The following is a 12,585-nucleotide window of genomic DNA, read 5'->3' as shown; positions in this document are numbered from 1 at the left end:
CGGAGCAGCGCTGCGATTGGTGCTGCGTCCCGTCACTCCTCCGGAGACCCGCATTAGCCCCGCCCCCCGGCGCTCGCTGAGACTGCGCAGTGGGGATGCGGCCCCGCGGGAGCCCGCGCTCTGGGCGGAGGCGGTGTGCGCAGTCGCCGCCGTGCGCGTGCGCAGTCGCCGCCGTGGGCGCGCTGGCTCTGGCCCAGCTCCCAGAGCCGGAGCCTCGCTCAGCCGGGAGGCGTTGGGAGGGAGCGCGGCCGCCGAGGCCGCCCCCGGGCCGGGCGGAGCCCAGGTACCCGCAGGCGGGCCTCACCCGACGGCTCCGCCCAGCTCCGTGGCACCACCTGCCGGCCTCACCTGCCTGCGGGCCGCAGCCCCGGGCGGCCATCAGCTGCTCCCGCTGAGCCGCGCGGCGGCGGCCTGCTCACCCACCGGCGTGAGGACAGCCCCGGCTTGCACGCCCGCACCACAGACGCAGGAAAGGCCGGGGTGGCGCTGTGGCTCGGGTGGCAGCGCCCCGCAGGCCCCAGACCCGGGGGAGGGGGGGTAGTAGATGAATGGGTAGTAGATGAATACATTCGGCGGGTCTAACCCCAGACCTCCTAAACCACAGGCCGCCCGCGAGGAGGGGCAGCGCTCTGCGGGCAGCACCGCGCCGGCCGCCCGGGTGCTGGGCTGTGTGAGTGTTCTGACACTCCAGTCCACCCATAATGTCGGAACACTCTGCTTGAAGCCAGAGTGTTATCAGGGGCTCCAAGGAGGGGGAATCGACTGGTGTACGAGTTTACCTTAGACACTAAGTTTATGGAGTATGGCCCTTGGAGGTGAGAGGAGAACCTGAGGTTTGGAATTACAGGACGATGAAGAGGGACGATACCGACAGGCAGGACAGGCAAAGCAGAGAGGAGCCACCAGAGGAAGCAGGAGTATAACCAGACTGTGTGAAGGCAAACATGAGGACCGCGGGAACTGGACTCAAGAATTCCAAGGAGGTACGTGTGAGCAGATGGCCCCGTGTCTGTGTCATGCACTACCTCCTAGCTTTCCTAATAAACCTTGGTTTCCAGAGAGAAGGGGGGAACGGGGGAAGAGAGACAATATAAATAGACTATTCCAAAAAAACTAAGAGCTGGGCATTGTAGTACAGGCATGTAATCCCAGTGCTTGCGAGACCAAGGCAGGGGAATGAGCTTAGACAACACAGCAAAAACAGAAGGGGACGGGGGAAGGATGGTGTTGGTGAGCTGAGTAAAGTCGGAAGAGGCCTAAGAAGGGGCCATCAACACGCACGATTGTATTCTGTGACTCCGGGAAGGGAGTCAGGGCGAGGAGCAGGGACGCCGTGCTTCCACACAGCCTCACAGGGTCACCCTCACACCACTCTTTATTTACAGCCACACTGGAGCAGGGCTTCCCCAGGGAGCCCTCTTCCCCGGCCTTCCATGGCCGCCAGCTCTGGGCAAGGTGGCGGAGCAGGGTGCCAGCGCCTGCACCCCAGGGGCACATGTCCGGGGAAGACTTCAGGCTTTCACCTCACTCATGGCCTCCATGAGACGAGCACTGTTTGTGACAGCTGTGGTCAGGAAAATGAACCTGTACCCTAGGGAGTCAAGAGGAGTGGCAAAAGTGACCAAGGGCAGAACTTGGGTCCCCACAGAAGCTGCACAGACTCCTCCGATCCCACAGTGCCTGAGTCACAGTGCCAGCGCACAGACACATCAGTAAAAATAGGCTGGTGGGGACCGCAGCTTCCCAGGCCCTGGGCGCCCTGCTCTGGCAGGTCCTGCTGCAGTGAAGGAGAGCCCCCACAGGACTGCCCTCACCCCTGCGTTCTCTTACCCTTCTCCCGGCCCAGGAACCGCAGGGCTGAGATCTCAGAGAAGGTGCAGCCACCCAGAAACACCACCAAGATGAGGCGCAGGGACTCACTGGAAGCCTTGTCCTTGTCATCCTTGGTCATGTCTGGGCAGAGCAGACCCCGAGGTCACAGCCATTCCAGACCTAGGCCATGTGCCCTGACCACCCCTCCCGGCAGCAGCACCTGTGAACGCCAACTCGCTGCAGTTGAGCAGTCGCACCACCTCATCGAGGCCCTGCCAGCTCCGCCGCTCCAGCACCTGGGAAGACGTGAAACTGACTCCAGTCTGCAGATGCTAGGAGGGGCTGGGGACCCAGGGATGGGGGCACTGGTTCCCACCTGCTCGATGATCCGGCAGCTCAGGGGCACATAGGCACCACTGAAGACGTAAGCCATGTCCCGGGGCACCTTCAGGTCATACTCGCCATCCACACGTGGGATCTGGGGCAGAGGAACTTCATTAGCCAAGTGACAGCTCGGCTGGCCAGCTCTTCAAAGGGCCAGCTACCAATAAAGAGCGGCATCCACCAAACAGTTGGTATTTCAACAGCCCGTCATGGTATTGGAAAAAAGGAATCTGTGGCCAAGCTGGTACCCTCAAGTGTACCCACCCTGTGCGCCGCCCCACCCTGTGATGTGGGGGGGAGGGGAAGGGGAAGAGGAGGGGGCACACACAAGCCCACACTTCCAGTCCCCTGGCATTTGGCAGGTATCTGCTAGTGGTTGTCTTTACTGTTAAACTGAACTCATGCTGCAAGCCCATGGAACCAAGGCTGGCTGCCAGGAATGGCTGTGAGGGCATTCCCGCGTGTCCCCAGCAGCCGTGCTCCACATACCAAGTTCAGCTTTTTGCTGATGGCGCGGAAGTTGCTTCTCTTGGCCAGGGAACTGAAGGCGTCGGTAATCTTTCCTGGGGACGAGAGGGGCGCTGAGACCCTATGGGGTGCAGCATTGCACAGCATCGTGGAAGCCACTTGCCCCCTCCAACCCAGTCCCCCTCCCACACCATCCGTGGGCTTGGTGTCCGCAGAGTGCAGTCTACAGGAGATACACGGTGACTCGAGCCCTTGGGCTCAACATCATCTGACCTCTGCAGTCAAACTGACCCGACTGACTTAACTGAGGTCCTCTGGCCAAGCCATTTAATTTCTGCCAGCCTCAGTTTCCTCATCTGAGAAATGAGGGAAAGACCACTGAGCTCCCCTAGTCTCTGTGAGGATTAAATGAGAATGCGTATATGGGTGAGCAAGGCTGTGTGGAGGAGGAAAAGCTCCCGGGGGGGGGGGGGGGAGGATCACCTGCGGCCTTGTCCGTCACCAGCTTGCTCACTTTACTCTCCACTGCTGTAAGGGTGTCCCCTGGGGCCTGCTCGGTCAGGAGCCCCGCTCGCCGCAGACTGGAGAAGGTGAGCAGGTGCTCAGGGCCATAGCTCTAAAGAAGTGCAAGTCGGTCATGTGAATAGAGCCCAGAGTTTAGCAGTGCCGGGTGATTTGGTAGAGGCTTACCTGCAGATACTGGGTTTTCAGGGATCGGTAATCCTTGGGAATCAAACCTGGTGGTGAGGAAAATAAAGCAATAGAATTTAGAGAAAGGAAAAAAAAAACCAAGAAAACACAGCCAAGCAGGAGGTTTGTGCCTGTAACCCTAATCCTAGCTACTCAGAAGGCTGAGACCTTTTTTTTTTTGCTAGTCCTGGGGCTTGAACTCAGGACCTAAGCACTGTTCTTGGGGATTCCTCAAGGCTAGCACTCTATCACTTGAGCCACAGCCCCGCTTCCTCCAGCTTTTTCTGCATGTGGTACCAAGGAATCAAATGACACAGGCAGGTGCTTGTATCTGCCGTGCATACCCTGTCCCCGTGCATACCCTGTCCCCAGCAGATCGTTCAATCGCTGGCCTTTTGAGCTCACCGTTCTCCGTGATGGACAAAAGACACATGAGGCGAAGGCTTTCTATAGGTGACACCTGCAAGGAAGACTGAAGCTGAGTAACTCATGATCACTCTTCTCCTGCCTGGGCGACCCCACCTCTGAAACCCTCGCCCAGGGCTGTGGCCCCGCTGCCCACCTGCCGGTCGATGTGCTCTTCTATGTAGCTGGTGCTTTCCCGGATGTTAAACCCCTCTAGCAGTGCTGCGAGAAACCAGAAGCGAGCTTGTTACCGAACATAGCTCAATAGTCGCTATGTGCTAACAAACAGTGTCTGTCTCCCATCTCTTTCTCCATCTTTGGGGTGGCTAAGGAACCCCAGGACTTCTAGCAGGAGCAAGCACAGCACACAGCCAGCCAAAGCTGGAAGAAGCCAGAGACAGTATTTTCAGCAGACCCTGGGGTGGGCGCCAGGGGTGGGCGCAGAGGCACAGCTGGGCGAGGCTCCTGCAACTGACCGTGCTCAGTTTTGATGAGTTCCTGGAAGTCCTGTTTGGTTTTCTTCTTCATGATGGACTCGCACGCCCCGATATCTGCAGACAGGACAAGAAGGGAGCTGACACGCTACTGGCTCTACAAAGATCCCCTTTATGGTCCAGGAGAAAACCTTTTCTTTTTTGCCAGTCCTAAGGCTTTTCTCAAGGCTAGGGCTCTAGCACTTGAGCCACAGTACCATTTCCAGCTTTTCTGTATAAGTGGTACCGAGGAGTTGAACCTAGGTCTCTGCATGCTAGGCAAGCACTCTATCACCAGGCCAAACTCCCAGCCCCAGGAGAAAACCTCTTAAGGCAAAACCCAGAAGCATGTCCTTGCTTTGGGCAGGAGATGACCAGGCTCTCCCCAGGGCCCAGTGCCCCAGGTGGCATCCCTTCACCCTGGGCTGGCACCTACGCAGGCTCAGCAGGCGATGCTCCTGTTTCAGTCCCTTGAGCTCCTGGGACACGAAGTTCTTCATCTGCTTTATGTCCATGCCTCTCCGGCGCTGTGGGGACCCGCATTACATCAGCACCCCGCCAAGCCATCTGTCTCCCTCAAGTGCCACCCATCCATGAGAAGACACAGAAAGGGAGCCCTGAGGCGAGGAGGAGGCAGGGAGAAGGGCTTGGCCTTACATCATACTGGGCCTGCAGGTTGCGGGCCTTCTGGCTCAGGAAGCCAAAGACATTGGAGAAGTGTTCGTTACGAATCTCACTGAACACCTGTGGGGGACAAGCCAGGAGGCGTGACCTGTCTGCCCTTGTTTGTCTCTGCCGGAGGCTGCAAACCCAGGGAACAGTGCTCAGCCGTGACCACCGAGTACACCCCACAATCCCCGGTGGGGACCCCTGCACGCTCACCTTGTCCTCAGCATTGAGGAGTACCTTCAGGCTCTTGTCGCAGGACGTGACTTCCGGGCCAAAGTCCACACTCCCTTTAAGGACAAAGGGGACAGCTGTGAGGGTCTCCTCCTCATACTTTCCTGAACTGTGGCCAAGGCCCCAGTACCACCAGTGCACTCAGAAGCGGAGTCTCCACTGCCAGCCCGGCCCGAGGGCAGAGGCACCCGAGGCTGGTGCCTGGACGCGGCAGGCGGCGGCACTCACCACACTTGATGCGGAAGGTGTCATCTACCAGGCCTTCGTAAACCACTTGGGAGCAAAGCGCTGTCACAAAGTCCATGTCTGAAACCGAGATCCCAGCATGGAGGGTTCCAGTATCCACTGGGCGCCCGCACCCAGCTTCTGAGCAGTGTGGGGACTCCCCGGCCTCCTGTCGGGAACCTGCGTGCCCACTACCTCCCCATGCTCGTGCCTTTGGGCACAAAGGCAAGAGGAGAGCTGGGCATCGCATACCTCTATCCAGGAGAAAGATGTGTCCAAGCTCCGGTCTTCGGCCTTTCGCTTCGCTGTCCTCCTCTTCCTCCAGTTTCCTCCATAGTTCATATGACATCTGCAAGGGCCAAGGTGTCTCCAAGACCACATCCAGACCCGACCACAGCCCACCTGCGATGCACCCCGCTACTTGCTGCTGCTCTGCCCCCAACAATGGCGTCCACTGTGAACAAGAGGAGATCAGTGGAGGGGAGCTACTGTCCTCAAGGATAGTAATCGGTCCCCGAGGCCCTGGCTCTTGCCTTTTTCCCAGGCACACAGATTCTCTGGGGAGCTACTGTGACTGCAAAAAGCAGTGGAAACCGGCCTCAGCGCCATCACAGTTGCCCCTGGACAACCTCGCTGGTAAAAAGCGAGACGCTGGGCATCAGTGGCTCACACCTGCCATCCTAGCTACTCAGAAGGCTGAGACCTGAGGACTGTGGTTCAAAGCCAGCCTGGGCAGGAAAGACTCTTATCCTCAATGAACGACTCAGAAAGCACTGGATGTGGCGCTATGGCTCAAGGGGTGGTCTTGGGTTAAAAACTCAACAGAAGGTATCAGGGCCTGAGTAGTAGCCTCACAACTGATGGCAGAAACAAAGCAGGGGAATTAACCTCCCCCCCTCCCCGGTGGGTCCTGGATTTTGAACTCAGGGCCTGGGAGCTGTCCCTGAGCTCTCTAGCTCAAGGTTAGAGTGTTACCACTTGAACCACAGCACCATTTCCGGTTTTCTGCTGGTTCATTGGAGGCAAGAGTCTCCTGGACTTTTTGTGCCCAGGCTGGCTTTGAACTGCGATCTTTGGATCTCAGCCTCCTGAGAGGCCAGGATGGCAGGTGTGAGCCGTGGCGCCTGGCTCAGGAAACAGCCCTCTGAGGACACACTGGGAGCAGTCTCACCTTGGCACATCTGCCAATCCCGTAGCAATTGGGAAAGGGTCCGTAGAGAGTGCTGAGAAGGTGTAAGGCCTGAGCCACTGTGTTGATCCAACGCTGGTCCCCTTCCTGCAGACACCACGTGAGACATGGAGTCAGCATCAACCCCACTCCCACCAGGAAAATGGCTAGTCTGAGCAGCCCTGAGAGATCGGCAGGGGCTGGGGGGCGCTGGCCAGAATTCCTTTCAACGGCCGCAAAGGCCAATCAACCGTAGCCTCATTCGTTACAGCACCATCACTTGTGGTAAACCGCGGACCTGGACAAAGGTTGAGCTGTTGTTTCTACCCACTGGACCCCATCTCTATTGCTGTCCCTCGACCCCAAGACCCAGCGGGCCGTGCACTTCCCAGGAAGTAGTCCCTGAAGAACTCGGGCAGCTCCATGCTCAGCAGATCCACGTCAAGAGGCAGCAAAGAGAAGGCCCACTCGTCACAGCTCACGTCTGCAGCAACACAGGGCATCGGCCTCTCAGCAACGGCCTCCGCCACGCATGCAGTGGAGACCCAACAGTGCCGTGCCACCAGCCCGCAGGGCTTCCTGCGGCACAGCAGGTTCAGCGCTCAGCACCAATTCTTAAAGGATGAGAAGCAAGCTGGCCCCCGGTGGTTCCCGCTTCTAATGCTGTCTCCTCGGGAGCCTGAGATCTGGAGAACCATGGTTCTAAGCCAGCTGGGGCAAAAAAGTTCGTCAGACTCCATCACTAAGAAACTAACATAAAACCAGGTTAGATGCATGGCTCGTGTGATACAGCACTACTGAGCAAACCTGAGGCCCTGAATTGAAATCCTCCTGTCAGCAAAAACTGTTAAAATATTTAGTGGGCCGGGAGTTTGGCCTAGTGGTAGAGTCCTTGCCCAGCATACATGAAGCCCTGAGTTCAATTCCTCGGTACCACATACACAGGGAAAAAAAAAAAGCTGGAAGTGGTGCTGTGGCTCAAGTGGTAGAGCACTAGCTTTGAGAAAGCCCAAGGACAGTGCCCAGGCCCAGAGTTCAAAACCAGGACTGACAAAAAAAAAAAAAGAAAGAAAAGAAAAGCCTTCCCTAAAAATGTGACAACAGGCTGAGAATCTGAGCTATATTTGGGTACAGAGTAGAAGGGTGAGGAAGCCTCCACAGCAGGAGACCTGGGGTCGGTCTGTCCTGAGGGAGCCCCTGGAAGGCAGGAACGGCTGAGGACAGCAGCCAGCAATTCCACTCCCACGCTCTCCCGGGAACTTCTCCTCACACATCCTCCCCGGAGACCAAAACAGGAGGACCAGGAGAAGGGGCAGCTGAGAGGTGTCGCCCCCATCTCCTCCTCTTCCTCTCCCCCCCCACCGCCTCCTCCCCTCTCTCCACACACATCCATCTCCTCTCACCTCCATAGATTCCCTCTTCCTCCAGCACCATCTCACATGCATAAAACTAAAAGGACAAAAGAAAGCTGATCAGTAACTACTTTTTCCCGTTTCTTTTTGATTGCTGGCGATTTCAACCCAGACTCCTGCTAGGCAAGCACTGTACCGTGAGGCACCTACCCAGCCCTCTGTGAACGTGAGACAAGCCTTCGCTAAACTGGCCTTGGAACTTGGAGCTCAGACTTGGAGCCGGGATTACTAGAACCACATAGGAGACCCAGGAGCAGAACCACGGAGCTATAGCCATCTAATTTTTTACAAGAGGGCCAAAAACAGACACTGGAGAAAAGACAGTCTCTTCACCAAATGGTGCTGGGAAAAGCAGTTATCCACTTGCTGGAGACTGGAACGAGACCTCTATCTCTCACCCTGTACAAAAACCAATTCCAAATGGGTCCAAGAACTCCAGATAAGACTAGACTACAGACTAATATATGGGGAAACCCCAAAAGTTGTAGGCACAGCTGAGTGTTTTCTGAGTGGAACTCCAAAGGCTCAGAGGATAGAAGGAAGACCTGACGGATGGCACCAGTGGCTCACGCCTAGAATCCTAGCTCCTCAGCAGGCTCACCCAGAGCCTAAACCATAATGCCAGAAGAGCTGTCATGCAGGTCACAGTGCCACAAGAAAAAAGACAAAACAAACGAAAGGGGAAAGATCCCACCTTCTGAGGACTGAAGATGACTTTGTATTTTCGAGTTCGGCCAGCCAGTTTGTCTGCATTGACAAGACCTGTGGAGAGAAGGGATGCGGCCCCGCCAGGCCATGTGTACCTGTTAGACACAAGGAAAGGGGAGGAAGGACCCTTGACAGGGGCGAGGCCACCTGTGCACGACTATGCCAAACTGCTGAAGGGTCCTCATGACCAACAGTCTTCCGTCTCGCCCACCACCGGCAGCACCAAGCCTACTCACTGGCAATGTAACGCATATTCTTGATGCGGGGTCTGACCAAGAAGCACAATCTAAGGGAGAGAAAGACAGAAGAGAACTCATGGCACTAGTGATGGGAGCTTGGGAGAAACCAAACCATCCAACAGGTGCAACACTGGTTTCTCTTCCTTGGTGGTACTGAGACTCACACTTGCTAGACTACATGAGAGCCTCTACCAAAACCCTTGCAGTGTTGGCTAGTTTGTTTCTCGTAGTTATTAAAGCTAAGAGTCTCATGGACCTTCCTGCCTGGGGTTGGCTTTGAGCCACAACCCTCAGATCTCAGCCTCCTGAATAACTAGGATTATAGGTGTCGACCACTGGTGCCTGGCTCAGTGAAAGTTCTTTATATTTATGTGTGAAATTAGAACAGTGAAATTAGTGGAAACTGTTTTAAGAAAAAAGAGAGGTAGGATAAAAAAAAGAATAAGGGAACATTCATTCAGAGCTTAGACAATGATGCAGGCATGAAATTACAGAAGTTCAGGAAGGAGATGAACCATATACTACATGCCAGAGCTACACCTGATGCCTGATCTCAGCCCCGGCAGATACAGGGAAAGTGTGCCTTGGACGCACCTCAGCTTAGAGGCAAAACAAACCCTCCTAGATACTCACTGTTCACTGGAGCTGAGGGCTGGTTTGCTCTCCACCTTATACAGCTTGTCTACCTCATGTTGCTACAGAAAGAATAAAACAACAACAACAAAAAACAGTAGATCAAAGAGATTATTAAAGGCACAAAGCAGGCTGGGAATTTGGCATAGTGGTAGAGTGCTTGCCTAGCAGGCAGGAAGACCTGGGTTCTATTCTTTGGTACCACATACACAAAAAAAGCTGAGTTCAACTCAGGGCCTGAATACTGTCCTTGGGTTTTCTCAAGGATAGGATTCTACCACGTAAGCTACACCTAGCTTTTTTTGCGTATGTGGTAACAAGGACTCTAACCCAGGTCTCCGTGGCCACATTTCTGGTCCTGACAAGAGACTTAAGGGCCCCCTACTTAGGGTAACTTCAGGAATAGAATCAAACTGTTTACCTAACAACAATCTCCCTGAGCCCTCCTTGAGCTATGAATGGGAAAATCAAATAGAAAGCAAGGCAGAAACATCGCCAACTTGATCACTCATCCCTCTGTCCACTCAACGGAGTGGACACCACACCGTAACTCCTAAACGGTAACCCTCCCTCATCAATCTGTCATGAGTGCCCCAAGAAAAACTACTTGAAGAGAGGAGTGAGAATCCCCCTGGAAAAAGGAGAGGTACCTTCAGGATGGAGACATTGGCAATTCGATCCAAAGGGCTCATGAGATCTGCTTCAATGAACAAATCCTTTTTACCAGGAAGCTGAAAAAACACAGTATGTCCATGAGGCGTGCATCACAAATGCCCCCTTGACTGTGTCCAGCCACCCGTTCCACAGGATCACACCTCTCTCTGTCTCTCTCCCTCTCTCCCTTCCTCCATCCCCCCTCTCCAGCTTTTGCCCCTGTTTTGACCAGTAGTGGGGCTTGAACTCTGAGCCTGAGCTCTGTCCCTGAGCTCCTCAGCTCAAGGCTAGCTCTCTACCACTTGAGGCACAGAAGCCATTTCCAATTCTCTGGTGGTTAACTAGAAATGAGAGTCTCATGGACTTCAGTGCCTGGGCTGGCTTTGAACTGCAATCCTAAGATCTCAGCGTCACAAGTGGCTAGGATGACAGGTGTGAGTCACTGGAGCCTGGCAGGACCACATCTCTACAGGACCACATCTCTGAGTTGGGAAGACATTACCTCGGCTCATTGATTATTCACCCACACTTGATATTCCCGTCTTGCAAAGTCACCCATCTTGGGTAGTTCATGTTCTTTCTCAGGTCCTCACTCAGTCCTTCAGCTCACCAGCGACTTTGATACCCACTGTAGCCTTCCCCCTTCACCCCGCCTCAAGAGGAACCAAGACCCTGCAACTCCCTCAGCTGTGACGCTTGGTTTTCTAGTGGTATTTTTCTTCTAGTTACAAAAGTAACACAAAACTTAGAAAATCCAGGGCAGGGCTTGGGACATTCAATAACCAACCCTTCCACCCAGCACTGCAAAACAGAAATGGAAGAGAAATTCCAGGATAGTGCTTTCCCATCCCTCTCCCACCCACCCACACCAGCGTTCCCACCAGCGTTTGCAACTAACTAGTTAAATCTTTGAGTCTTCTTTGAGATCTATCTACCGCCACCGATTCTGTATGGTGTCTTTTATTACTCAGCTTGCTCCCTAGTTCCCTAGCCCTTTTACACCATCGCTGCTACAGTCGTGGCCAATGACACAAATGGGGAGGCGGGGTGGGGGTGGAAACTGCGGTTGCTGCCTGCTCTTGTTTCTCTTCTTGGAAAGGGGTGCTAGGGAAGGCACCGAGGAGCCTCCTCTGGAAGCGGTCTACCTGCTTTGAAACTCTCTTTCTCTTCTTCTCACTTCTGTTCCAGCCCCGACCTCCCTATTCCTCAAGCTGGCTCCTTCCCGTCCCGGTGGACGGACGGGACCGTCCATCTACGCTTCGCCTACCGCCGCAGCGAGGCCTTGCCGGCGCTCGGGGAGCCCCTGGACCTGGGGGAGGTTCTCGGAACCACCCTCCCGTGCTCCCTCCGTCCTGGGACCGCACGGACCTGCTCCAGCAGATAGATGAGCTGGTCCCGCGCCAGCCGCTTGAGCATGGAGAAGTCCGGCAGCTCGGGGGCGTCGGGGCGGTGGGGGAAGGCCATGGACGCGGTTGGCTGGGCCACCGTGGGCGGAGGGAGACGCGCCCGCGGGCACCCGGGCCCCGGCCCCGGCCGCACCCCGCCCCTCCGCCAGGCTCCGGACCGCCGACACCGAGGAGAGCAGCCGCCGAGGCGCCCCCGCAGAACCGGACCGAGCGACGGCGAAGACCCACTTCCGCGAGCGCCCGGAAGTCCCGCCCCGGAACCGGAAGTGGGCGGCACGCAGAAAGGGACAGGGGAAAAGCGGAGGCCAAGCGGGAAGCCAGGCATTGCTAGGAGAGCAAGGGCTGTTCCACGGATTCCACAGCTCTGGTTTCGAGACAGGGCTCTGCCAGTTACACCGAGAGCAGATGATGTCCTCCTTGCTGTGACATCACGAGCGTAACCGGCGGCAGGCCGGGATGTCAGGGTCTGACACCCTCCGCCGCTGCGGGTGGCAAGCCTAAGGCACTGCCCGCTTCCTGCTACTTAGGACTCCAAAGGAATCTGCAGATTTACGGAACATGCACGACACAGGATAGTGTTTCCTGTTCCTGTGTGAGTGAAGACCCAGTCACCACTCTGCACCAACACTCAGCTCAATTTTTTTTTGCCAGTCCTGGGCTTGAACTCAGGGCCTGAGCATTGTCCTTGGGTTTTCTCAAGGCTTAGCACTCAAAACACTTGAGCCTCAGCACCACTTCTGGCTTTTTCTATGTATGTGGTACCGAGGAATCAAACCCAGGTTTCGTGCATGCTAGGCAGGCACTCTGCCATTAAACCAAAGTCCCAGCCCTGAATTTTCTCATTTCTAAAAGGGACTGAAATCTGTCCTCATGTGCCTCATAGCGTCCTCGTAGAATCAGACGTGATTTAGCCTGGCTGGAGATTCACTGGGGATTTTAAAGCCTAGGCCTGCTTTCTATTTTTTTTTTTTTGCAGAAACCACAGATGTTCAATTTTAAAATGTCACT

The 12,585-nt window shown here is 55.4% G+C and overlaps 1 protein-coding gene and 1 long non-coding RNA gene across 3 annotated transcripts; one reads left to right on the top strand and one right to left on the bottom strand.

Annotated features, from left to right (window-relative positions):
• The first annotated feature begins 204 nt into the window (after positions 1 to 204).
• LOC150044457 (uncharacterized) lies at positions 205 to 2,381 on the top strand. 2 transcript variants are annotated; one of them, XR_016533149.1, is made up of 3 exons: positions 205 to 283; positions 848 to 983; positions 1,847 to 2,381. It is a non-coding gene; the product is annotated as an uncharacterized LOC150044457 (long non-coding RNA). The 2 variants fall into 2 exon arrangements; XR_016533148.1 differs by lacking the exon at positions 205 to 283 and having other exon boundaries at positions 589 to 983.
• On the bottom strand, positions 1,358 to 11,814 carry Vps33b (VPS33B late endosome and lysosome associated). Its single transcript, XM_090321327.1, has 23 exons — positions 11,540 to 11,814; positions 10,168 to 10,248; positions 9,518 to 9,579; positions 8,882 to 8,931; positions 8,632 to 8,699; positions 7,929 to 7,974; positions 6,911 to 7,009; positions 6,529 to 6,629; positions 5,610 to 5,706; positions 5,361 to 5,438; positions 5,115 to 5,188; positions 4,890 to 4,976; positions 4,669 to 4,759; positions 4,236 to 4,310; positions 3,917 to 3,981; positions 3,760 to 3,814; positions 3,355 to 3,401; positions 3,148 to 3,280; positions 2,686 to 2,759; positions 2,189 to 2,290; positions 2,033 to 2,108; positions 1,831 to 1,953; positions 1,358 to 1,591 (listed from the first exon to the last, which is right to left on the bottom strand). Exons 1-23 carry the CDS (start codon positions 11,633 to 11,635, stop codon positions 1,512 to 1,514), a joined length of 1,860 nt encoding a protein of 619 aa, XP_090177453.1. The 5' UTR covers positions 11,636 to 11,814; the 3' UTR covers positions 1,358 to 1,511.
• Positions 11,815 to 12,585: the final 771 nt, after the last annotated feature.

Source organism: Megascapheus bottae, chromosome 30, assembly GCF_031878675.1.
Source record: "Megascapheus bottae isolate mThoBot1 chromosome 30, mThoBot2.hap1, whole genome shotgun sequence".
Classification (NCBI taxonomy): Eukaryota; Metazoa; Chordata; class Mammalia; order Rodentia; family Geomyidae; genus Megascapheus; species Megascapheus bottae.
This window is presented reverse-complemented; position numbering and strand designations above follow the sequence as displayed.